The 27310-nt window shown below is 42.5% G+C and overlaps 1 protein-coding gene across 3 annotated transcripts in view; it reads right to left on the bottom strand.

The window, feature by feature from the left end:
- The window catches only part of svila (supervillin a), a 108778-nt gene extending 81844 nt beyond the window's left edge, over window positions 1–26934 (bottom strand). The window contains exons 1-2 of one of the 3 annotated variants that reach the window (XM_049564729.1): window positions 26817–26934; window positions 18431–18501 (exon numbers count right to left, since the gene is read on the bottom strand). Coding sequence is in view for 1 of the 3 variants with exons in the window: in XM_049564719.1 (XP_049420676.1) it covers window positions 10179–10185 (7 nt within the window). In the remaining 2 variants the exon portion in view is untranslated. Of the gene's footprint in view, window positions 1–3129; window positions 3289–10178; window positions 10316–18430; window positions 18502–26816 lie in introns of those variants that run through there. The other 2 variants (XM_049564719.1, XM_049564730.1) reach the window with 2 other exon arrangements.
- Between the last annotated feature and the right edge of the window lie 376 nt (window positions 26935–27310).

Here is a 27310-nt window from a genome sequence, read left to right as displayed (position 1 = left end):
TCCGTTAATGATCGACGAAAGTGTGCAACATGATTGACTCAATGTGAGGTTGTATTTATTTATAGAAATGCAACAACTTTGGACGAGTAAAGTGACTCAGTGTAAATATCCGATATAGAAATGGTCATTTGGGGAGTAAAGTGTGACGTTAACTACAGAGCAAACTGTGTGTCTTAGCTAAGTCTCAGCCCTATTTAACTTGTCCACCCTGTGTTTGGTCCCTAGCTGTTGACAAGGGGAAGTCCAGGCTAAAATAAGGCTTTTAACAGCAGCATGAGACATGTTCAGTCATGGTGCTTTGGTCAGTGAGGCATTAATCCACATACAGGCTCGACTGCTTGTCTCTGTTGTCTGTGAAGCCTGCGAACACACTGCTGTGGGTCTTCCTCGCAGTTATGTGTCCTTTGATAGAGCAGCTCCCGGTAAACTGACAGGAACAAGCTCTCCATCCTGACAGGTGAATATGCCATCAGAGGCCTGAGCTCAACTCCCCAAAAGGAAAATGAAACACTCCGACCGGGGCTCTCCAAATGATTACCTGGACCCAGACACAACACAGATACATCAATACTCTGACACATGAACACAGTGCACTTCCTCTCAACCCCAGTAAGAGATCAGTTGCTCTGGAAGTGAGCCAGTCAAATCACAGCAATTCCCCCTGCAGCAGTCTGACACCATAAGCAACGGTCGGGGAAAGTGACAGTGACACAGCCAGAGAGGCAGGCAGCTACTGACAGTGTGTAACGGTAGACAGTCAACATCGCCGCTCTGCCTCTCCTCCTCCCACGCCGGAAATCAGATCAGACCTCAGCCAATTAAGTAACTGTGAACTAGGGCTCGTGTATATTTGGAGCGGATGGTAAAAATAAACCCATCGCTCAGGGCATCATGATTTAATGATGCATGCAAGAGGATATGCATAAATCTTGAGTTATTATTAACAGCTAAACATCAGAATTACACACGGCTTTGGTGTTTTTCTTCCTGACAATCTACCACAGGTTTTGAAATTAAATACACACATTAAAGGGACAGATGGGGGTACTTATCTGTAGATAGTATATTTCATACTGCAGCATGCCCAACGTTAACATATTTTAGCCACCTGAGAAAAGTCAACATCAGTTTAAGTGTACACTATATTGAGAGTACTGCTTTCCCTCAATGCCATACAGTGAGTTCCAACGGGAAAATTAAGTCATTATATCGCTCTCTTCAAAGCCAGACTCGCCAGGGTTTAAAGGATTAGTTTGGATTCACCAAAGTCACACAATAACACAAACTAACTAACTGATCAAAGCAGCAGTAGACCAGCAGCTCCCGTCTTCATTGTGCTAAAAAGACCGTTTTGTCAATGGCAACACATTCTCACTCTGACTTCGTCACATATCGGTGTTTAGTCAGGGGCTTTCCACGTCCACGACTTGCAAGGTATCCTGTGTGCGTTGGTTGTTGATATTCTGGGACGCCGTGTCAAGTTCTGCCTGTTCTTTCAAACTACACTTATATTTTCAAAGCCAATTTACTGTTATATAAGGTCTGTTTCAAAATGAACGTACATCGGTACAACACCACAAATCGACTTTTTTTTTTTTCTTCAACGCACATGGTCAGGTTTAGGAAAAAAGAACAGGGTTTGGCTTTATAATCTTACAGGACACAAACACCGCTCTCCTGGGTGAAAGTCACCCCTCCTGCCCACATCTTGGATTTTCGCCTTCCTAACTTTTGTTCTTGTCCCGCTTTGTTTGCCCCTGACGTCACCAGCTGCAGTTTAACTCTAACAGCAACCAACCGCGCATCATGCTGACGTGAAAGGACAGCTTTTTTCGTCGGTGCCAGACGCCAGAAGTCACTGCCCAAGCACCAGATTTCAACTATTTTGGAGTGAGATGAGGTTGTCAATAGAGTCTGGTGGCTTTGACGAAAGCATAGATGGGGAACTGAAGCCATTAGCAGCTTTCCGTTCGGAAAGGGGTGTCTGTCTGACAGCTGAAGTGGTGAAAATACTCTAACTGTAGCGTACACTTAAAGTGATATATAATACATTTTGTTGCTGACCCCATCCACAGCATTACATTGCTTACTTTCTAAGTCAGACTCCAGCCTGCTTCTCCAAACAGGCATGCTGACTGACTACTACTGTAGGTGATACACTGATGATGGATAAGTGCTCCATACAACCTCACTTCAAAAAAATTGTACTATCCCTTTAAGTGTAGGCCATAGTCAGCCATGTAGATTGTGTAGTTGTGTAGATTGTGAACCACTGAATTAATCGCCAACTAATTTGATAATCGTTTAATCTGTAATTGAATCCAGCGTCTTCAATGTGAATGTTTAGTATCGTTCCTCCTCTACGACAGTAAATTGAATATCTTTGGGTTGAGGACAAAACAAGACATTTGAGGATGTCACCTCAGGCTTTAGGAAACACTAATCCATTTTTCTTTTCCCATTTCCTGACAGTATAAAAACCAAACAACAAATATCAATCAAGAAAATAATCAACAGATTCATCATCAATGCAAATAACTGTTAGCTCAGTGCTAAAACGCTGACATGAGTAATGATTAAAGACAGGGCTTATATCAATGGAAAAACTTGTGTAAAATGTTTGGTGTGTGTTGCCCTGTTAGGCAGCACTCTATTTCTGTCGGTGCGTCCTGACAGAGTGAGAGCAGGTGCAGCACAATGAGCAACTGTAGTCCCCCTCAGCCAGTCACTGAATGAATCGCACATGGAGGAGCTCAGTAGCCCCAAAATCCAAATCACACTGAGAACTTTCATTTCCTCCTCTCACATATACACAGATAGATACACTTATGGAGGTAAAGATAATCCAGTGAATCACTACCAGTCAAGAGATTTTAAGGTTAGTATCTGAACCTGGAATCAATCATTAACAGTATGCCTAACAAAATACAAAACCCAGCATGGACTGAAGTCACATCAGAAAAAGTTACATGTACCTTATAGTTATTACATCATTTCTACCATAACTCTGAGTCGATTTCCCACCAAACACCAAAAGGTAAATTAAAACTGTGTTTCCCCCCCAAAGTCATCCAACAACTCTGGTGAACAACTAATTGTGCAGTCAGTCATCAGATGAAAGCCACATACCTTCTTAATTTGGGGTTCTTCTCAAAGAGCCATTGGGTCTTAGAGTTGAGTGTTTCAGGTGGGTACAGTTAGACGTTTGCCAAAAGTCTTTCCTGTTTTGTTCAGAGTCAACTGGTTCCACAGTCCCTGAGAAGGTCAGAGCTCTGGAGGCTTGTGGGACAGGACTACTGGGACATAAAGATAGACTGGTCCACAGGCCCTGCCAGCTAACACCCCCCACCCCCACACCCACTTTCTATCTACGACCCTCCTTTAGGGGCGCATGTGTTGTGGCTAGATCCACAGCAGGCATGAACTCGAGGGGTGGGTGGGTGGTAGGGGGATAAATTTAGAACGGTGCTTTCCCACTCCATCAGCGTCAGGCCAGATCAATCAAATGACAAAAGTGACAAGTGGCGTCATGAGGCCAATCAAACGGGGGGCAGTGGGGAGCCAAGATGAAGAAAGATGGCCATGAAACTCTGTTAGATTCAGAAGGTATAAAAGATTAAATTGCATCCAAAAAAACTCAGTGTAAAATACTAGTTGCATTGGTGGAGTCAACTGTCTTTGAACTCACAGTCCAAGTTCCTGTAAATATTCTGGCACTTATGAACAGAGAATGTTTTTTCACGGTACGATAACTGTCTTAGAAAAAACTGCTGTTTCACTGGATCATGGTACTGTATTAAAGAAGTAATATTTTTATCACCCTTTTATGACCCTTAACCTTTGAAACCTGAGCAAACTGGCATGATTTCTTTTAAAAACATGGGAAGAGGGAAATGAACGATTAAAGAAGAAACGACACAAAAAAATTAGCAAGAAATTAGTAAAAAGAAAAAATTGAACACAAGAAAATTAGTTAAAATAGATTTTATTGTTAAAAAAAAGAAAAAAAAGAAATAATGTGAAAAATAAACAAAAAAGGAAATTACCTGGAAAGAGCGCTTAAAAATTGTAATAATTTTGTAAAATAATTTTAAAATGTAATAATAAAAAAATATATAAATGTAGTTTTTTCCTAGCTTGTTTTTTTTTTTTAAACCTAGATTTTTTTTAAAAAATAGTTTTCTAAATATACGATTAATTTCTTTTAATTTCTGGGACTTTTTTATCAAGTTGCTAATTGTCTTTTTCCCCATCTTTTTGAAATAAATCGCACCAATTTGCTCAGGATTCAAAGGTTTGAATACTTGCGAAAGGCGTCTGAAAGCAGCGCAAGATAAGTGATGTCACTGCAGGTTTCAAAGTATTACAGGAATGAAAATGAAAGGTTTATTGTTGGTTGAACAAACATTTTATTACTTGAATTGAAACTTAAAACCATTTTGTTAATGGAAGTATGTGTAAAAAGTCCCCTCTTTGAAAATAATTAAAAGAAAAGAGAGAGTCTCCGTTCAGTTGCATTTTTTTCCAAATATCGTAGATAAGCAACTGTCAACTTTTACATCACTGTATACCTTAAATCCGGTATATTGCTGCAGCCCTAATCTGTATATAAATGCAAACACATTTTTAAAAAGCTAGTAAAAAGCTAAATCATCATCAGGTTCTTCACAAAGACTGTTTACCCGCCACTCCAATGTGATTACTATTCGGACTACAAACAGAAAACAGAATGCTTCCGACCCCAGAATCTCGTATTGCTTCCTACCGATTCATAATGAGATATCTGTTTATACAGATTAACAATCTGTAGTCTCCAAGCCCCAACTGAAATGACATCACTGTGGTTGTTTTCTCACCCAACAGAGACATCCCACAACTGTCATCACAGGCTGTGTAGTATTCCCCATCATGAGTCATCTGTTCATCACATGCTTAAGTTGTAATGTAACTTGCTTTTCAAGTGAAGTATTCCAAATTGAATCCAATGGGAAAACCCCATTTAAGGACCTTGACGTTAAAATTTTGGTTGCTGTCTCTGAAATAGACCTCTGCCGGTCTCATGGGCCGAATTAGCTGCCAGGACAAAAACCCCTTGAAAAATACACAAACTGGCCACACATAAACAAGCTGTGTACCAATTACAAACACTTTATTGGGTCAGTTCTAACATTTGCTATGCTGGTTTGGTATTCTATTAAACCTACTGGGAAAAACTGAACATGTGCCGCAAAGTCACTGGTGTAATTTAAACTTGTAGCATGTCAGAGCCTCACAGAAAGCTCAGGTCATCTTACTGGACTCCCAACACATTGTAAACAACTCCTTTGCTTTCACTGAGACGGAGATTTACCCACCCAGAAGTGGCACCAGCAGGTGTATGAGGTCTTTTAATCCATCAGCTCTTGGTGTTTAAACAAAAAGGTAATTGGGCTTTTTTTTAATCTGACTCATGGGTCAAGATCTACCAACAGGGAGTAGCACCAAAGATCTAGAGCGTCACAGTAAAAAAAAGCAATGGCTCAGTCGGATTTGGTTCTCTCACGGTGGAAATTAGACCAAACGAGTTATCACCAAACAAAGTCTATTAGTGCTAAAAAAAAGTGACATGAAGGTATTTACACAGTCGAACAAACGTCTCATTCATCACACTGATTACACATTTGAGGTTCAAAAGCACAGTGAAGTACAACACCGGACAGATGGAGAGGAAGGAAGGGAATCAAACACACACACACACACACACACACACACACACACACACACACACACAAAGACCCTCAAAGATAAGGACAGGGCTCCGTTTCAGCTGGCCACTAAACAAGGACACACTGGGCAAAGGAGAGGACACTGGGACACTGCCAGTCAGACGGAAAAGGGAAGAAGAGGACATAAGGGACAAGGCAGTGATTTCTCATTTCATGTTTGTTTATTGTGGACATTAGTCTATTAAACATAAGGGCTACAGAGTTATTAGAAGTGTTATGTACTCACGATCATTACAGACAAACCCTGACTTCCACTTTGGTTCTGAGTTCACAGCAAAGAGCACCATCTAGTGTTGAAAACAAGGTACAGCCACTATGTTCACTCTGGCCTCAATGGCTTCTGCCCTGCTTTGTTGGCTTCTTTAGTCCAACCACCACCTCATTCTTCAAGATGTCACACCAACTGATTTGTTTATGGCTGTGTGAATAGGTAAACCCTAAAAATGATTCGTTTCAGCTGGTTGACAAAGCAGGTCCGGGCACGGGGCCAAGCTGTGAGGTCCTTCAGCAGGGCCTTTGTACTTTGAATAAGCTTTGAAAGCGACGGGGTTCAGCCACTCCCGGGGTAATTAGCAGTGGAGAAACATTAGCTCTTCCAAAGCCGGCGGAGAAATGTCGAAGCAAATGTGATTTCAATTTAGCCCCTTGTTAGGCGGAGGGCTGAATGTTGATTGCTAACATGCCCCGACCACACTGAACTGTCAGCACAACACAGAAAAGTGAGGGCATAAGAGCTCGCCTCCTGTTTTTCCATAAACAGTCGCAGATAGACCACAACAATGTCCTGGGATGCAGAAAAACTGGAAATATGTGTACTATTAAACCCTCTCCCATCCTTCACCGCCTCGCTTTGATGAGGGTCAGCCATGGAGACAAACTCACACTCAGCAGCTTTGGTTAAAAGGACTATTTTGTGTAACATGCAGAGTCCCAACACCCATGAACGCGGGCATGGACGACTCCTGAGACAGAACAGACCTGACTGTGACCGTTGAGCCCTGAAACCTTCCAGCAGCATGAGACACCATTCACACAGAGCACTGAGCATGAACCGACAGCGCCAATTAAACGGAGACACAATAAAAGTCTGTTAAAGTGTTGTGAAGAGAAATAACAGATGGGGAAAGAGAACACCACAAGAACAGAGGGGAAAACAAAGAGAACTATTTGGTTATTGAAAACAAATTCATCTCATTATTACCTCGAAGGCACTCAGAGCGCGCAGACTTCCACCAAGGCCAAATGCCCCATCTCACAGTGTTAACAAATAACAAAGTTAACAAAGGAACTCCTGTATCTGCCTCATGATTCAGATCCACTCCTTCGCCCATGCTACACCTTTTAGTTTAATGAAAATCAAGCCAGTAGCTTTCACGTAATCCTGCTGACAAACAGACAAAAAACTGAAAACATAACATGCTGGAGGTATGTTTTAAATCATGTGACTATATTTTGGAGATTTCTGGATCAATAGCAAATATATGGGGTTTAAAAGTGAAATGATATGCTCAAACTTTAAGATGAAGAACGAATGCCTGTTTTCATTCCCAGGTCGTCAAATCCCGACACTTGTCACACCCCTCATCGTGTGATCCTGACGCCGAAGGGACCCTTTAGCATCTCTATAATCAGGCTTTCAACTATATTCAATGTAAACCCATCTGTGGAAATATCTGACACTCAAGCAAGTGACGTAGACAGTGAGACAGTCTGGTCAGTGCTGTATGTAAATTAATCCATCCGTGACATACTTGCATCATTCATTAGGGCTGTCCCGAATACCACTTTTTAACATTCGGACCTTCGGCAGAATTTATAATAAATATTCGAATATTCGTTCAAGTAATTGGTAATTGGTCGCTGGCAGACACACTGTGCTGCAATAAAATGGTTAATCAGCAGTGCCGTGCACTGTAGAGCCGATGCGCTGCTGGTTCTGCCGGCCTGAATAGAATATAATGTCTATAGCCTTACTGTTGTGTACAGCCTTATAGACTGAGCTGAGTAGTGATGCGCGGGTCGACCCGTAACCCGCGGGACACGCAAATGGACCTGCGGGTCGGGCAGCAGTGATCGTCTATTAAATCGGTCTGTAAATGATATTTTGACATTATTGGCTATTACTGTCATGGCATCTGAAGGTACTGATGCGTTGAGCAGGTGACAGTCCGCGGCCGTTTTCAAAACACACTTGTGTCACGCACTCCAAAAGAAACTTGTTGAAACTTTAAACAATAATTTATTGTACAAAACGGGGGAAACAAACGTTGACAAAAACAGTTCCATAATTCATATTAAATTCAAAAGACAACGATAAAGTGATAAAGTGATAAAGTGGTAAAAGTTGGCACTAATCCACAGCCTCAGACAGATGCGCTCAAGCGTGCCGTGCACAAGCTCAGTTGGTAGGCTATACTATATTTTCACATTTTTAACAATGCAATTTAAAAGTCTTGATTTTTATTGATAACCTACATTTACCAACAACAAAAAGACTACATTTAGCACTAAAAAAAAATGTTAAAAAAAAAGTAAATAACGAATACCTACCCATAGAAACGAATATTCAAATATCCTAATATTTGGGTACAGCCCTATCATTCATGTGATGTTTTTACAACATGTTAGGTACTTATTTTAAACCAAAACATAATGTTTTTTCTAGGGCTGCCCCCTAATAGTCGACCAAATGTTAGTCGACCAGAAAGGTCAAAAAACAAATGTGAAACTCTATTAGGAGCTGCACCAAGTCAGAATAACTCAAAACCTATATGACTGGACCATGTGGGAATTTATTATTATTTTATCTCATCTTCACTGGTCGACTACAAACATGTCGTATCATCTGAAACATGGAAGTAGCTACATGCCCATTAGCCCACAGTGTCATTAACAGGCGGCTCGCTCAGTGTGTGACGTGCACTTGGAGATAAAACATAGGCCTGTATTAATGAAGGTTCATTAGTACGGTTTTGTATTTCTCTGTAATGTAACGCCCAAAATATATTATTTAATAATTACATTAGTATCGTAAACATGCAGGTGACTAGTCTGGGACTGGGGAAATTGTTAGTCAGGGGCAGGCCTGGTTTTTTCTTAACCTAGTCAAGTAGATTTATTGACTTAACCTAACCACGATTGTTTGTCAACTACCAACGTATTTCAAGCATCACCCAGGACACCACTATACGCAACATAGAGACGCTAACGGGTGCCTGTAATAGAGACAGGACAGGGTGCTTTCAGCATTGGTATTTAACGCCCTGGGATGAGAACGCGTCGATCATACCTATACAAAAGCAAACTTCCTGGCACTCAAGTGTGTACGAGCAGCAATGATAATGTTAGAATAAAAAGTCTTTATTAATTACATTGCTTATTCATAGAATACTTTTTTCTTAAGTTTCTTTCTCTACAAAGGTCTTTATCAGGGTTCAAAGCAGCATAAAAAACACACTTGTTTTTCTACAACTGTAAATTTGTGAGTGACTTCCAATGATAAAAAGCCTCTCTATAAAAGTGAAATAGGCCAGCTTGTTTTGTTAATCACATCTTTAGAGGAGTAGCAACTGGCAACCAAAAAGTAAAAACCTTTCACTCCCATTATTACCCCAACAAAGTCAATTCAGCCAAGCTGTGCTCTCCCAGACTGCAGAGTAAGCATCCAGATGTGCCACAGTGGTTTTGATCAAAGCCTCTTCCTCTTCCTAAACACTCTTCAAACTTTTCTTCCTACCTCTGATGCAGAGAACATCAGGCCCACACACAGGACACGAAAAGTTTACCCATGGGCACCTTTTGGTACAGCACCAAACACAAGATTTCCGGGCATCATTCTGCAGCTACAAATAGCCGGCAGAAGAGCAGATAAGAGTTTCAAAGAGGGCAGATAAAAAGGTTAGTGGGTGAAAGAAAGAAATAGGGAGTAGGAGCGGTTGCATAAGTTTGATAAAAGCACAGCACCAGAAATCAAGAGTGAAGAGACAGAAAGATAAAACAATAAAATGCAGATTTTTTTTTAAAGCAGGAGCTCCGTTAATTTTGCCATCATCTTATCTTGACAGCACCTATCAGTGACAGCAGCAGCAGGGGACGGGTGGAGGCGGTAGTAGGTCAGGAGCAATCAGCCTTCTATCCCTATTTCACCGCTACCATCCTACACTGCTACAATGTACGTCTCCTCAATGGAAGCAAAACTGCTCTTACACAAACCAGACCCCCTTCTCTGCCGAAGCGTGCCACCCAGGCTCCCAGCAGATAAATAGGCTTTCAAAGCACATTAATGAGCGGATACATCGACCGCAGAGAGCAATCACACTGCTGAAGTCAGACAAAATGGGAAAAACAGAGGTTGAGATGGAGAGATTAGATGATGGACCAGGGGAGAAAGTGAAGATGAACACAGGACTGTACCTTTCATGGCTCCTCTGTATCCAGTTGTTATTTGCAGAATAGATTATCTCGGTAAAAGTCAGTATCCACAGGGAGAACACTTGAGAAACAGCAGGAAGAGAGAGAGAGATAGCAAGGACATAGCAGAGAAGAAGAGGACAGAGAAAGAGTGAGACTGCCAGAGGGCAGGACTGGAAGGACTACGAGTCACATGACCACACTGGAAGCGACACCAGCAACCACGGCCCACAAAACCACAGGGTGGGTTTGGCGGTGACACTCGCTTTGGCCCGTTAAGGCAGCAACAGGCGCAGTTAGAGAGGCAGCCTGGCATCTGGGGTTGGGTCACCAGGATCCCAGCCAGCGATTTATTACTGAGAGGGAGACACACACCTGGAGTGTGTCTAACAGTGCTAACGGACATCATGACAGCGATGAATAGAAATTTGTCCTAATGAGCTACGGCGTAGAATGAGGATGAAGGGGTGGGAGAGGGGGGTGGACGGAGTCACCCAGCAGAGATAGGATGAGGAGGAATTCCTTTTTATTCCTTCCAGCGACCCTAATGAGTCAAACAGAGAGACAGGACACCAGAAACAGCAACAGCTTCAAGGCAGAGGGAACAACTTTCCCACATGGCTGAAGACCAACGGCCATAACTGACAAACATTATTCCAGTTCCTGCAGGAGATAAGCAAGGGGGCTACATCACTCCCTCTGACAGTTTGAGGAATAGTTTTCCTCCAGGTCACAAGTTAAACTGACTCAACTGGTCCTGTGCTATATATCAGACTTCAAGGCTGACTAAAAGATAATTTATTTCAAAGGCCTGCCAGTAATGTACAGCTGATATCCAAAGGCCAATGCCGAGATGAAAGGTGATATAGCTTGAATCTGACCCACAAAGTTTGAAGCATGGAAAAGCCTGCATGGGACTCTGGAGCTCTCTACTTCTACTCCGCTCTTGTCTCTTAACTTCCAGTTACTATTACTGCCTGTAAATGGAAGTCACATGTTGTGGTCTTGATTGGTTCACACAGTCCACTGTACCAGTTCTCAACAAGTATTAGAGGATTTGAGACAGGCAATTATTGTGCAGGAAAACATGCAAACAGAGCAGTTTATCACTCAGTCAAACTAATCTGACCAACGGTCCCAAGCGGAGAGAGGCCCAAGGTAGGCCAATCAGGAAGAGTGTGAGTGAATGTGGCAGGAAATAACAAAACAAGTGCCAAAAGACTGATTAGTAAAGTAGAATTTTCGCCTTGCAGTTGTATGCCTCCACAAACGTCCGGTCTGTATGTAGTTATGAGAGTTGACAGTGCTTCAAATATGAATGTTGCTGCAAAGAAGCTACAGATTCTAAAACATAGATGCTTCACACACAAATATCTCTCCTTCTGTTCCTGAGTTATGATGTTCAGTAATGACCAGGAAAGTGTGTTTGCAAAACAATTTGATGTCACAGTGAAGCTGACCTTTGACCTTTCAGATAAAAAAAAATGTCATCACTTCATCATTTTATCCTATTAGATGTTTGTATGAGTTAACATGATTTCTTGAGTTTGGGCCATGAACATCTTTTGTGAGGTCACAGTGGCCTTTAACCACCAAATTCTAATCAGTGCAGTCTTGAGTCCAAGTGGATGTTTGTGCCAAATTTAAGGAAATTCTCCAAAGCGTTCCTGAGATATCGCATTCACGAGAATAAGACGGATGTGAGGTCACAGTGACCTTGACCTTTGGCCAGCAAAATCTAATCAGGTCATTCTTAAGTTCAAGTGGACGTTTGTGCCAAATTTAAGGAAATTCCCTCAAAGCGTTCTTGAGATACCACACTCACCAGAATGAGACAGATGTGAGGTCAAAGTGACCTTGACCTTTGACCATCAAAATCTAAAGTTCATCCTCAAGTCAAAATGGATATTTGTGCCAAATATGAAGAAATTTCCTCATTGCTTTCTTGTAATATCGCATTCACTAGAATGAGACTGATGTGAGGTCAAAGTGACCTTGACCTTTGACCATCAAAATCTAAAGTTCATCCTTAAGTCAAAATGGATATTTGTGCCAAATATGAAGAAATTTCCTCATTGCTTTCTTGTAATATCGCATTCACTAGAATGAGACTGATGTGAGGTCACAGTGACCTTGACCTTTGGCCAGCAAAATCTAATCAGGTCATTCTTAAGTCCAAGTGGACAATTCAGCCAAATTTGAGGAAATTTCCTCAAAGAGTTTTTGAGATATCGTGTTCGTGAGAATGAGACGGATGTGATGGCTCCGTGACCTTGACCTTTGCCCAGTAAAATCAAATCAATTCCTTCCTAAGTCAAAGGGGACGTTTGAGCCAAATTTAAAGAAATTCCCTAAAGCTTTCTTGAGATATTGTGTTCATGAGAATGAAATGGATGCGAGATCACAGTAACTTTGACCTTCGACCATCAAAATCTTATTAGTTCATCCTGAAATCCAAATGGACGTTTGTGCCAAACTTGAAGAAATTCCTTCAAGGTGTTTTTTTTGTGGCATAAGGACTGACGCACAACCCAAAAACATAATGCCTCAGGCCACAGCTTTCGCCGGCGCTGAGGCATAAAAACACCATATATTAAAATACAACACTGGACTCTTTCAGCTCTTCAGCTGACGAACACCGTCATGTTTATAGACCATAGGTATATGACCCCAATCAGGCTTTGACAAGAGTTTGAAATGCTGCTTGTGTATCACTCCTGCACATGGTAAGAGTACGTGGCTGTGGGTGTGTCCACATGTGCCCACACCCACGTCCACACACTCCCATCATCCCAGGCATTCTGTATGAATGCTTGCCTATAAAAGGCAGGCTCTTCGCTCCAGCATGGCATCATCCCAGGGACAATGACGAGCAGCACCAGGTGTAGGTGTGTGTTCATGTGCGTCTGTCAACTCGACACAGTCATCCACTCAGACTTTGGCACTTCATGATGACTCCTCTTTAACTCATCGCCCACCTCTGATCAGTGCTAACTGAACAGACATGAGGGGGGATGAACAGCACCTGGAAACACCTGATGACCTCCAGCATGGTGACCTCACACACTCAGCTGCATTATGGTCTGTTATTGGAGTTAGACACGGGTGATATTTTTACTGAGTGATTAAATCTCCGTGGAGCGCCAGATGGGTGGGGCTTCCCTTCCCACCATACGCCTAATAGCATCAGGCTGTCAATCAGATGTAGCTAAGCTAAATGAATTTCAAATATTTGCACTGAAACAACAGGAACAGCCTATTTGCAGCCTCCATTTGATTCAGTAATGCTGTCACTGTGAGTATCCTGTTTCAGCATGAGTCATGTCCATCTCACTCTGAGAGCACCGAGCTTCATCAGGAGCCAGCTATGAATCTGTACCTCACGCACAGGGCGGGGCGTAGGAGAAAAAACACTTCAGTGTGAGATTGATGTGTAACTGTCGACAAGGTTATAATAACGTACAGCAGACACACAGCACACATATGATCCTAATTTACAGAGGGAACAATGTGGGTGGATTTGGTGATGTATAGCGTCTTCAGGGGCAAAGGGGGCAGGAGTAAATTACAGCTTGGGTAAACAGCAGGAACCTGTAGGAAGCTTGTTAGCAGATGTTACTCACTCAAATGTAAATGAGAGTTTGGCTTTAAAGGACAATTCTACATCTTATTTTTGTCGCTTATGGTAACATCCTACTCCCCTATTCAAGGCAATGAGCATGTCATTTTTATTCTAAATCAGCTCAGAGTTTGAAGGGTACTGTTCAGACAATTTAGAGCACAAATCAAACTAAAACTGCAAATATAGTGGGGACGAAAATAGGATTGTCAGTTGAAACGATGCCCTTGCTGTGATCTGGGAACATGGCAACGTTGCTATAAAGTAGTCCATAGGCAAGAAACCATCAGTCACATTATAAATAAGCCAACTGTTTGACCAGATTATCTAACCCAAGCGGTCATTTGACGAGCTTTAATATCTGTTACACGGAACATCTTTTCTGACCTTCTTCTTTTCATTATGGGGCCCCGAAAAATGTCTCAGATAACACTCATGTCAAGGTGACAAAACTTCAGTTTAAAGGTCACAGATCAAACTTTTCGGAAATACTGATTCAGGTTTGGGTACTGAACATGGTACTCTTCAAGTGGGATTTATACCTCTATGTCAAATCAACTTAGGCCGTAGCCTGACGTGAACCTCCCCAGAAGTGTTACTACACGTCGTTGCGACACAGACCTCCTGTTTGTTTTTGCAAGCTGAAACCATTTCCCTCAGTGGAAACAAAGCTTTTATTTACTTTAAAAATAGATTGTGAGGAAAATAAAGCCTCAACACAATGGCATTTTAAGTCTTGTGTGTGATTTATCCTGGCTTCATATAAGCAGAGGAAATCTCTGCTAGCTGCTAGGCTAATTTATACAATGTAAAATGCCATAGGTTTGTGCTAATAATGTTAGCATGTAGCATTTGTTTGGAAAATGTGTTCAGTATAAGACAGCTGTTTTGTCAGTGAGCCTTGCGAGTTTGCCTATGCCTGCATAGACACATGGAAGGGCAGAGAGGTGTGCTCCTTCCGCCTTGGGCTTTCTGCATAGACCTAGGAAAGGCAGAGAGGCCCCAGAACAGTAACAAATAAAGGTACCGTTGGGAACCAGGACTGAAATCTAGCTACAGTGTGTTTTAAATAACTCCGGTTCTGCTCAGATTAAAGATGGGTGAGGCTGGAACATCACTGGACACTAAAGTTGTGATTTGTCCCGCTAAAACAGGTGTAACAAAACTAACAACAGAGTGAAGGAGATGTCAAACAGTCTTAATACACACACACACACACACACACACACACACACAATCCTGAAAAGAGCTCTGATCAGCCAAAATAAATAAATTCACCTGTGTGGGTTTATCATGGCTGCCCAGGCCCCTGAGGAATGTCAGTATTGTTTTGATTATAAATTCTAAAAATCAAATAGAAGTGGCCTTGACCCAGAATCTTGTTGGTGTGAGAATATTAGAGTTAGTGAGGTAGGAATAAACATGTTGGGGAGCAGATCAAAGTCCATCAGGGTCTCCGCGAAGGCACGCAAAGCACTCAACCACTCACTGACACAATTAGGCCACTCGAGCCTCTGTGTGTGTGTGTGTGTGTGTGTGTGTGTGTGTGTGTGTGTGTTTACTTGGCAACACGCTGCCTATTGTGTCAACACAACAGCTGCTGAGGTCTAATCTTTCTAGCATCTAGAAAGACATACAACGCACACTGCGGAAAGTTTGTCCATCGGTGCCAGTGAGGGTGTCGGATTATTAGAATTAAAAGGCCGTGTTGTCAGTGCGACCTGCTCACATCACCACGTCTGTTCTGGGACAACAGATACACAGATGCTCAATCCATGCACACCATACCTGAAACAACCTAATCCACAATGTTAGCAGCAGGATGAGATAACGCGCTATAAATTTTAACAGGCTAATGTGATTTACATCAGCCAGGTATCCATGTGGACAAGAAAGAATGTCAGCTGTGTGCTGAGCTCTCCTCAGCTCAGAGAGAAGAAACTGACGGAGTAGTCCAGCTAGTGTCCAGCAATATCAGACCTTTCGCAAGCAGTGAGAGAAGTATGGAGGTCTTCTGGCAAGAGACTGTAAACTCAGCTCCCCTCAGGCGAGGACCGAGAAACAACTGACATGGGCCTAATGGGGAAATACTGATCTACAGCTAAAATGCTGAGAGGCCCGTCTATCACTAAAGAAATATCTTAGCATTTTAGGAATATGCTTACTCGCTTTCTTGCTGAGAGCTAGATGGAAACATCAATACCTAGCATTGTGTTACTAAACAGGCTCAAGCTTTTGGTGAATACTGGACTCAACATATCCGTTTGAATGTGAACGTGCGTGTGGTTGGCGACAGTTAATGTGCTGGCGTGCTGGCATGACAAGTGCAACTTGCAACTCAGTGAGTGTTATGGACAAATCAGTACAGATTCCAATGCAGAAAATCCCACGCAAATCGGGCCGCCAGATCTGAGATAAAAAACTCAGAACGTCAGCCACATCATCAATTCTGAAATGACATATCAAGCTGAAGCATCCGACCATTGCTGGAAAACATCTGCAAGTGAAGGATGTTCAAAAGGGTGAGAGCATGATCCAACGGCCACAAAGTTTCTCCACCCAAGTCAAACAAACATTTTGTAAAGGACCGGTCCTCAACAACAAGAACACACACTTGAACTAGACTACATTAAAGGAGATGTGGAGCCTTTGAGCAAAGTCAAACAGCCATCGGTCATCAAATTAGTTCCTGGTTTGCAGCTGCCAGGCATGAGCCTTCAAGAAGAACTACAGTAGTTCTCTTTTTGAGAAGGTGAACTTGGCTCAAAATTCTAAATTGTGACCTGTGAGAGTGAATAGGTTCATTTTAATCTGTGTGAAACTGAGCATAGCAGGACTCGATGTCAAGCTCAGCTCACATCCCGGCTACATCAGCTGATCTCAAACAGCCCAGTCAACTGATGGAGCAGCTGATTGATGGAAGGGAGTCGGCTGATAGATCACATGATTCCTTTCTATGCAACCAAATGCTGAATCTCTTTCAGGGCACCCTATTTAAACTGCTCTGGCCTGCCTACTGTTGCTGCTTCCTCTGCAAGACACTTTGCAACCTGCCTCCACCCCAGCTCCTCCTTTTCATGTTGTGTCTGACTTATCAATGTCATTTCTGTTTGTCAGTGATGCTATGCTACTCTGTTCTGTTCCCGGGGGGTCTTTGCTGCTCTCCCTGCCTTAGGCTTTCTATGTAGGCACATGGAAGGGCAGGGAGGTTTGCTCTCTCTGCCTTAGGCTTACTGTGTAGGCCTTGGAAAGGCAGAGGGGCCCCAGAACAGAGCCGTACCGCCAAAAGTGGTCCTGACTGAAGTGAACTTTGATCTAGCTCTTGTGAAGTGTGAACATGCACAACACTGTCAATACCACACCCTTTCCAAGTCTAAGTTTAAAGATGGATGTGCCTTTTCAAGGGCACATCTAGCAAATGGCACTGTTTATAATTCAGTGAGAGTTCTTCTTTGAACACAGGCACATTTTCAAGGTGACAATCACTCATAAGGGCCCATTCTCCTCCCAACACATTGTTAGAGGGCACACTCCTTCTATGGGCCCCCACCTTACACAACCACACTGCCTGCACTGTCTATATTTACGCCCCTGACTGTGGTTAATGCACATATGTAACAGTGGTTTTGAACTTTTCGCCTAAGTCTTACGATTCCAAAAATGTCAAGCTGCCCCATGAAAGAAAACATTAAATGGTATTTTGAGCATCTTACTTTTATAATTTGACCCACAGAGTGTTAAAATAAACTAATGCATTATACAGTCATACTGAAGCTCATCAGAACAGCAACAACAGTTTGAGCAGATGGTTTTGTTTTTAAATTTACAGCCTGACACATTCAAGGAAACCTGTGAGTTGCTAATAACTGCTGTAAACAAATAAAATACAGAAAAAAATACCTCTGTAAGACAACTGCAGGAATAAAAATGTACATTAAATATTCTGTATTATTTTTTTGTGTGAGCAGAAATGCATGGAACTGCTGTACTGATTTCTGGATAGGGCATTTCTGGCAATTTTACAAAACACTGAATGTGTAATCTGTGTGGATAAAGCTATTTTAAAAGGACTTTATGGTCTGGGGTTCTTTCATTATATCATAAAAATATACAACCCCCACTAAAGATACTAAAAGCAGAATGTAGCCATAACATTAAGTAAACATTTGCAAAAGCTTTACGACCACAACCACACTAAGAAGTCCAAAACTACTAAAAAATAACAACCGGTGTAAAATCAAAAACTATAATATCTCTATAAACACAAAAGACACACAGCAAACAAGAAGCCGTTACCATGGCGAGGAGTGTAAAGTTTGGCACTGTCTACACCGTAAGGGTCTGTTGTTGATTCACCTCATCATAGCAACACATGATGTCACTGACAAATGGTTACAACTGACTGGAGCAGCAAACAGAGAGGGGCCTCGTAAAGGTCAGCTCACGTCTGTCCGACCCAGGACAGGAAAAAGCTGATACGCCCCCTTCCTGCTGTGATCGAGCGGCCATGCTGCTCAGTAATGTACAGCATGTCCTCTTGGCTGCAGGTGATGTGTCTTTGTGTCCCATGACAGAAACTCTGAGAGAGGAATGTGTTTTTATGGGAGGAACAAATGGACTCAGCTGATGTACTTACAAGATGACCGCTGAGACAGAAGAGTTCAACTTTCCCCCTCCAGTGTCCGAGCCCCTGAACGCCACCTGGTCCTGGAAACAAATGATTGGCTTAGTCACCACAGTGCGCTGGGACGACATCAAAGCTGTGATAGAGTTTCCTTTTCCCCTTAAATGGTGCAATAACTCAGAGAGATGAGAACACAGTACAGAGAAATACTGATTCAAACCAGTCCAACAATACTATAAAAACTTCTGACTGCATGTGGGCAAGTGACAAGGTGCTGAACAGAAACTTACGTATTCATTAACACATCTGCAAATATACAGTATAATCCAGTAAATTAATATTTTCAAGCTGTAAAATAACTCCAGGATACTGACCAGGGGAAGTTTTATATTAAGGATACAAAGATGAAGATCCTGAGCCTGTCTAGTTTTGTATTTATGGCATTACTGAGGCGTTATTAACAAAATGGCATCTGAAACTACAAAGTCAATCTGTAATCTCATATTTCACTTTAAAGACAAATGGACAGATTCAGAAAAAAAGAGAGGTGCACGAGGTAAAAGAAACTTAGAGGGTGAAAAGAATTCACAAATAAAATGCCCATCAATTTGTGGACAACAGTGCAGCATTGTCTCTGTGACATATGGCCCTCATACACATCATGACACATGCCACAGGTCTGTGAACCCCGTGGCCTCGTAGCCCCGTGGCTACAACGTAGTGACTACAATGTATCTCAGGCAGACAGAGCTCAGAAATAATGGGTGGGCGATATGAAAATATATTTATATATTAATGCCATAGCAGTTATTTTTTTAATTTTTCTTAAAGTTCTAGCTGTTGCGGTTTTATTGGATTTTAGTATGATTTTGGCGCCGTGATTTTTGTGCATTTATTTTTATTATCCATTGACAGTCTCAAAAAGACTGGTGCACAAATTGAAGAATGAAGGATCTTTTTTTAAATAAATAAAAATGTGATAAAGGAATACTTTAGCCCACAGTGATGATATGATTTGTGTACAGATTACTCAGTCCGTGTTACGTTGAATTCACGAAGAAAACTTTGTTTCTCTGCATGTCTCCACGGTGAACGAAGAATCCAAAAATGGAGAAAAATCTTGATGATGAACTGAAGTCGTTTGGGTCTGGATGTAACAACAGCGAAACTATTCATAAGTTTTAAGTATAACCCAAGTCCCATTTAGGGATGCCTCGATCCAATATGTGGATCGAATATTGGCCCCAGTATCATCAAAGTTGATGGATCGGGTATCGGAAAATGCAACCTATACCTGAGGCGATCCTTTCCCTTTAAATCTATTGCGACGCGAGCTACGTCATACGCCATGGAGCAAAGGAGAAAATCTGCTGTGTGGAGGTATTTCACACTATTTCAACTGCTGTTGCACAATTGTTTATTTTTGTTAAAAATAAATAGTTCATCATTGCATTAATCTGTTTCATCTTGTTTCATTTTATCTCAGGAAAGAACTGTGTAGTCATCAATGCCTGATGCCTCTAGTCTTTTCTGTTCTACATGTAAAGGTATATAGCTTTTTAGGTCAGCCATGGTATCAGATCAGTATCGGCTGATACTCAAAGCCACAGCATCGGGATCGGTATCGAAACTGAAAAAGCTGGATCGGTGCATTTATCCAGTCATATGCTCAGTGCTTCCCAAACACATCTTCTCTAATACATATCATAAAACACTGTCACATAAACCATCGCAGGGAAAGACAAGTAGCACACCTGCACTGTTAAGCCATTTGTGTTTTAAACAATCGCGCTTAGCAAAGACTAGGGATGCACCATAATATCTGTGTTTTTTGGGCACTTTGAGCACCACTTGCCGTGTACCATCTAGTTCCATTGTACTGGAGGGAAGACAGACATCTGTACGGCCAATATCTCCAACACTCTGCAACGCACACTAAAACAGTCTAGATTAGTGTTGTCACAATACCAAAATCTTTGTTTCGGTACCGATACCAATATGAATTTCAATACTTTTCGGTACTTTTTCCTAAGGAAAAGTCCTTTTGGATACAAACCTTTAGAACAATAAATACGAAGGGTGTAACGGTACCAAAAAAAAAAAATCATGGCTCGGTAAGTACCTCGGTACGGACGTCATGGTTTGGTTGCTCAAATGTTCCACCAGCTTGGTGTTGTCTCGTGATGTCTCCCTTTGCGAGGCAGACTTTCTCTTGCCTTTTTTCACGTGTGCCAGCTGCGAATGTTGATACAGGTGTTGTCATACACACCACTTGCGCAATCTGTGCACCAATAGGAACAAGGAAGGCGTTTGTGTGCATAAATGAATTAAATAAATTAATGAATTGAATCAATTTAAAAAGTACCGGTATTTTCCAAATGCAGTATAGTACTGTTTGGGATACTCTAGTACCGCGGTACTATTTTAGTACCAGTATACCGTGCAACACTAATCTAGATTAATAACCAGTACTACAGGTAGAGGAAAAATGTGTTTTGTATTTCAGGGTGAACTGTCCCTTTAAAGTTGGCAACAAGTAAGAATTTTCCCTCTCACATTGCAATATCATTATATAACTATCAGAATCAGTTTGTGTCTATTGATAGCAGCAGTGAGTCACTGATAACTTCACCAAATGTTGATTTAGGCTATCTGGTTTTCTAAACACAGCCTCACGCCTGAACACCCCGATCCCTCATCATCCAATCCCTTCACACATTCACTTACTCACCATATGATTCTGAATCTGGGTGCAGTTCCTCCTGACTGCCTTTATTAGGAGGTTTAAAGATATCAAAGCGACAGGGTTGAGAGATGAAATGAAAGGAAGCCTTATTCAAGTCCACACTGACACACCTTAGAGCACTGAGATGCCTTTAAAGCAGCACTTTGAGGGGTTCCTATGTGTAAGGAAGGGCACTCGAGGGTAACGCAAAAGCTTGTTTTCACAAGTTGGTGAACTGGAACACAATATGGGTCCAGATCCACAAGGCCACACAGCCAGTAAAAAGCATGCTGTTCCAGACTAACAGGCTTCATACCCTCATGGTGTACCTGCAGCTGCAGATCTCAGAGGTGCCACGCTGCAAACATCTGACATTTAGGAGATTTCTTTTTGTTTCTTTCAAACAATGCCGTGTTTAACTCCGATTATCAGCTCTACCCCACACAGTTTTTTATGAATATTTATGAGTTTTCCTGAGATTGATTTGCTGGCGGTGAACACAAGAGGCGGGGTTGTTTTGAGGATTATAGACCTATAAATCATCCCTGCTTTGCATGCTTCCCCTTTGATGTCATAGCAACCGAGCCCACCCAAACCATACTCCAAACACACGTCAGCTCATCAGCAAACACTGATAGTCAGAAACGACATGCAAAACACACACATGCACAAACTGTGTTACAGGTGGAAGCTGGTTTCATCACAGCAGAGCCAGAGACTCACTGAGCATCTGCTTCCAATAGCCTCCACCCTCCTCCTCCTCCTCTGAGGGGGTCTGTGGGAGGCGGCGGACCCATTGGACCCATCTGAAGCCTGAGCCCCAGCTCTCCGGACCGGGGGCCCCCAAAACAATGATGTAACACCCAACAGGCTTATGTAACTAACCTCTGCTGGCAGTTTCTCCCTCTCAGACACAGAAGGTGGAGACCCTGGGAACACTAACAAGAAATAAATACACTGGACTGTGAATCAGAGTGTGCACACATGCATCAGCACACACATACAGTGACACAGTGGATGGATCATATTTGAGCGCTGCTACAAGCACAGATTTTTCATGATTTGACTAACTGATAGTGTAACGGCCCCATACACCGTCTAATAACAGCCATCTTATAGATTCATGGCATGTCACACTGTGTGAGATGGATATAACAACATCCTGGTGATGTATGATATAAGCATAGCGCAGATATATTACTAACAGCCTTCTGTTGGGTATTGAGTCATAAATTGCGGTAAAGAAATGCCAAAAATGTGTTTAAAGTGGTTTGGAAAAAGTGACGTCTTTCATAGTTCATTCACCAGAGAGTTCTTAAACAATCTAATTTATGGGATCTTTACCAGAAATATTTATGTTGTGTGTTTATGTAAAAAAATTACACCAGCTAATACTGTAGAATCAGATGTTAGCAATCTAAAATATCAGCAGGAGTCTAAAACATCCAGCACCGCTCATATTGCAGCCTGCGAGCCAATGGTGGCCCTCAGAAATATTTAAAGCAGCCCCTGAACGTGACATGAAATGCATTATATTCATTCATTTGTGGTCTGTCAGGTCTGGGATGACGACTTGTAGAAAGCTAAGAAAGAAGAAGATATACTTTATTAATCCCCAAGGGGTAATTCAGTTTCTTCACTCTGTCATATACACACAGGCCCGAAACACACACACATACAAACAGGACCTACACATGCATTAAATGGAGAGATATCAGAGTGAGGGGGCTGCCCATGGACTGGCGCCCCGAGCAGTTGGGGGTACAGTGCCTTGCTCAAGGCCACCTCTCCAGCTACTAGTCAACGCTTCATGTTTGGTCCAGATGGGGACTTCAACCTGCGACCCTCCATTTCCCAACCCAAGCCCCTATAGACTGAGCTACTGCCGCCCCAACTGGTTGCACAGCTAACAGTGGCACCTCCTGAGTGTCGTGGGAATTGTGTTCTGTTATCATTGCTTGTGCTGTTAGGTAAAGTTTTTGGTGGACAGCTTGCAACTGCACTTTTCCTGTGTGGCCCTCAATCATATGCTGGCTTCCTGAAATGGCACTCAGTCATCCAAACATTGAGCACCTTGGCTATAAACTGTACAATATGAATCTGAGGCTTCTTCCTGCAGCTGTTGCAGTTTGCTCGCTTATTTACACTGGATATATTCAGCAGCAACAACAGGTTCAAAAGACAAAGATAGTTAGAAGCTAAAGCCGAACTATAGGCTACAGATCACAGTGTAAAAGTGAACCACCACATCACTGCTGATCGCCACACAAGACAATGAATATAAAGGGAAACTTTGCTGATACTGAACCAGCTGTGTGGCATCACAGTGTGTGCACATGAACAGTGTTTGGCTTCGGATCTCTAGGGGAAGCCAAACAACGTTCATCTGCGCACACTGTGATGACACACAGCTGGTTGAATATCAGCAAAGTTTCCCTGCTTCCCTTCACTGGTTCCTGTACAGCAGGGTCGGTCTTTGTTTTTCTGTTATAATCATTACAAAGCAAAAGCAGCATGTGCATACATTCAGTAGGCTATATCTTCAGTAGCTAGCTAGCTAACCCTACACTTTTCAGGGTCTGATTTTGGTTTTGGAACAGGGAAGAAACGTATATCTGTTTCCAACCTCTCCAGGTAACGAGTATCATTAATACACGACGTGCCCCAGGCACAACATTTAGCTCCAAATCCACAAAACCAGCCTGAAAATGAAGGAAATCTGAAATGATGGAGCACAGCTGTGTTGGTGTCGGACCCTGGTCTGAGTCGGCCTGAAGCTACATTATGATTGGCCAGTCTGCGTCTGGGGGCGGGACTTAGTGAAGGGTCAATTGCACTTTTCCTGTGTGGCCCTTAATCCTATGGTGGTTTAAGTGAGACACAACTGTAGGACACAACAAAGAAATTTTAAAATAGCAGAGGGTAGCGTGAGATGGATCTGTAGTTTGGCGCAGCATCTGCAGTGATGCAGCGCTGTGCCAGACAGTCATGGTGAAGCGAGAGCTGCTCCTCTTTTGGGAACCACTGCAGAGTCTGTAATAATTTCACTTTCAGCCATGCTTGTTGTTGCAGGGGGTAAAAGTATGACGTCATTATATCAACAAGTCGAAATTTGCAGGTATCACGATATGAATTTTTCATATGATATTAAAAATTATACCAGTGTTACCGTGAACAAGATGATATGACACACCTGTTCTCGTCATATACTCAGTGGTTCCCAAACAGAAAGCACTTTCAAACAGGGAACTGAAAATGACACTTATCTGTGCTCCATTGACAAAAACTGTAACTTTACCTCGTTAGACGGAGGAGCTGCTGGTCTACCACTGCCTCGATCGGTAGTTTGTGTTATTGTGTGACTCTGAACACCAGTGTAACACCAGCGAGTAATTGAGACACAAATGGTCATGTAGGGAGCAAAGTATTCCTTTAAATGTGACTTCCCGTCAACAAATGAACAGCAGCACAGACGGACACGAACATCTTGGCTCCAGGACAGTGGATGTTCCAGTCCTGAGCACCTGACCTGCCTTTTTAATTTAGTACCACCACCACCAGTGCACACATCTGCACACACACTGGTCCAGCCATAGGGTCCTAAATCATCAGTCCAAGGTCCACACAGTTTAATATATTCAGCATCAGACTTGTGTTTGGCCGTGTCGCTGAGCTAGGTTGCTGTCTCTTTCGAGTACCTGCCCTTTAGTCACTCTCTACAGCAGGAAACAGCACTTCGTGTTTTGCACAAACTTGACACATTTGTAAGTCACCTGCGGTCCATTCAGAGTGGACCCAAGACCCACCAGTTGGGAACCACTGCTCTACAATAAGCCTTAAGTGAAGACAAGCTTTGTGGGCTCACAGTTTGCTGGAGTGGAGATAATGTGCAGAAACAGCTCAAAGCCATCACTACACAGATAATCCCCCAGACAATTACAAAGTCCTACGACAGCAGACAGGTTAGAGGCCTGATCACTGGTTTGATCCTGCTCCACTGGGATCCTCCATTATTATTACAATATCCAACAAGACAAAGACACAGATCGCCGCCAGCACATTACCGGATGCTGCTGTCAAAAGACAATGAATTGGGTTTTTTCCCTAAAAGGAAAGTTTTACAGAGTTGCTCCTTGTTTTGCAGGCTCAGGCGACGTGGGCCGAAAGGTCAGGCTGATAAGTCGACCTTCAAGTGGGAGCAGGAGAAGTGCGTGTTTCCCTTAAGTCAAAAGTCACAGTTTTGAGCCACAACTCTGAGCGAACAGACCAACATGATCAATCTGAAGTCAATCCACTCTCCAGCTATTAGAAAGATCAAGCGCAAGGTACTCAAGTGTTGTCACAATCCGTCTGTGTTCACTGACCTCACACCTTGAAGGTCCAGTGGAGAGGAAGGGCTGTTAATTAGCTTCCCCGTGCTCTTCCAAGTGTGCAGCAAAAACACAAAAGTGGCCTTCCTTATTACCCAGGTTATTTATTTTGGCAGATTGTAAGCAAGGGACTACCTGCCAAATATGAGGGAAAGGAAAAACACTTGGACAGTGCACTGTTTATGCATGTGGTTGTGTGTTTGTTTAAAGTGTGTGTGATATAATATGATAAAATGTGCAATTACTCAACTTCAGGTGTTGGTGTGATACAATGACGTAGCCTACCGTGCAAACTTGCAGTGCTTACATCGCCAAACCTAATTTGAAAAAACCCAATTTTTAATTGTTTTGCTCATTATCATCATCAGTAGATTGTGAGCAGGAAACTAAAGACTTTAAAAGATTTGCTAACTTTCTGCGATGAATTCGGCTCTGAGATAATCCTCTTAGTGAAACTTCACTTTAAAATATTTTCAATTTTAGCATTTACTTAGCCGACGATGACAGCCCAACCCTGAGGTCTCTCAACGCTGAGGCTGACTTGCGTGCCAGTTATAAAAGTCTAAATTCCACTTCAATAAATGCTTCACAGTTTGTTGGATGCATGCCGAATTGAAGACAACATTGTATTGAATCATGAAAGACGTTTAGTCGTGTTTGCATTGCTGTGTATCTTCGCCGACAAGCACGGCAACTTTAAATTACATGATTTCTCAACGCAGTTTCGCGCTGCGTTCTCTCCCAGTCCGTGAGCGCAGGCACGGACACAGACCAGTGTCCTCTCCTGTCTGCTGCAGTATTGAATGTCATGTACAGTGTAACATAATATATATCTGACGCTGTGGCCTCCGTTCAGAGATAATAAAATAGTATATTGTGGCGCTGAGCCCGGGTCTCTAGTTTCACAAGTTGTCTAAACGCAAACTCATCGCTCCACCTTTTACTTTCCTGGGTGAGGAGATGCGAGCCAATGTGGGTGGTGTCACCTAATGTGAATAGTCTCCACCTGTCGGGAGGATGGGCTCACCTGGATGCACACTTTGACTGTTATAATGTGAGAGACATTAAAGTATTTCTTATCATTTTGAGAATTCCACACCAGATGAAACGTCCGTGAAAGCACCACCTGACCGCTGCAACATGTAGAGCTGCAGCTCATCGCGTTGCTACAAACTTGTCTCCTCTTTCTCTGCCGTTACATCAAACTCCACTAAGTTGACATTTTGTTACAGACCCTCCTCACGTTAGGAAACAACATGGAGCTGAATTTCTCATGCACAAACATTCAGGCACATGAACTCACCGCCGCTGTCCTGCAGGAAACAACTTGAGTGTGGTGGCTGTTAAAGCTCCGCCAAACACAGGCTCTTGTAATATCCCGCGGACACACACACGCACGTACAGCCGACTGTCATTCACACAGACCCGCCTGCTCTAAACTTCTTCTTCCGTCAAGACAACTGGAATAACACACAGGAGATTTCAAAATAAAAGCCTGGTGAATTAGGACTCAATTCAGATTTCCTTTTGTCCTGACAACTTGTGTTTGTCTGTTTTATAGTGGGTTTTGCACAGTGTAGGCAATAATGCTGACTCATACGCAATAGCCTAATGTAGGCCAGTCATGCTCAATTTATGGCCCAATTTGGCCCTTGTTCGGATGCTCAGTGGCCCCTCAACCGTTTCTAATTCACAATTAAAATCTACAGATTCACACAATGACTTTTTAATTTAAATAAAGTGACAGAGCGTATAAAAAGCACCAAAACAGAGCTTGTTCATACAAAAACAGTGCCA

Source organism: Epinephelus fuscoguttatus, linkage group LG21 (genome assembly GCF_011397635.1).
Source record: "Epinephelus fuscoguttatus linkage group LG21, E.fuscoguttatus.final_Chr_v1".
In the NCBI taxonomy this organism is placed as follows: Eukaryota; Metazoa; Chordata; class Actinopteri; order Perciformes; family Serranidae; genus Epinephelus; species Epinephelus fuscoguttatus.
Note: the sequence above shows the minus strand (reverse complement) of the source record. Positions and strands in the feature narration are given on the sequence as shown.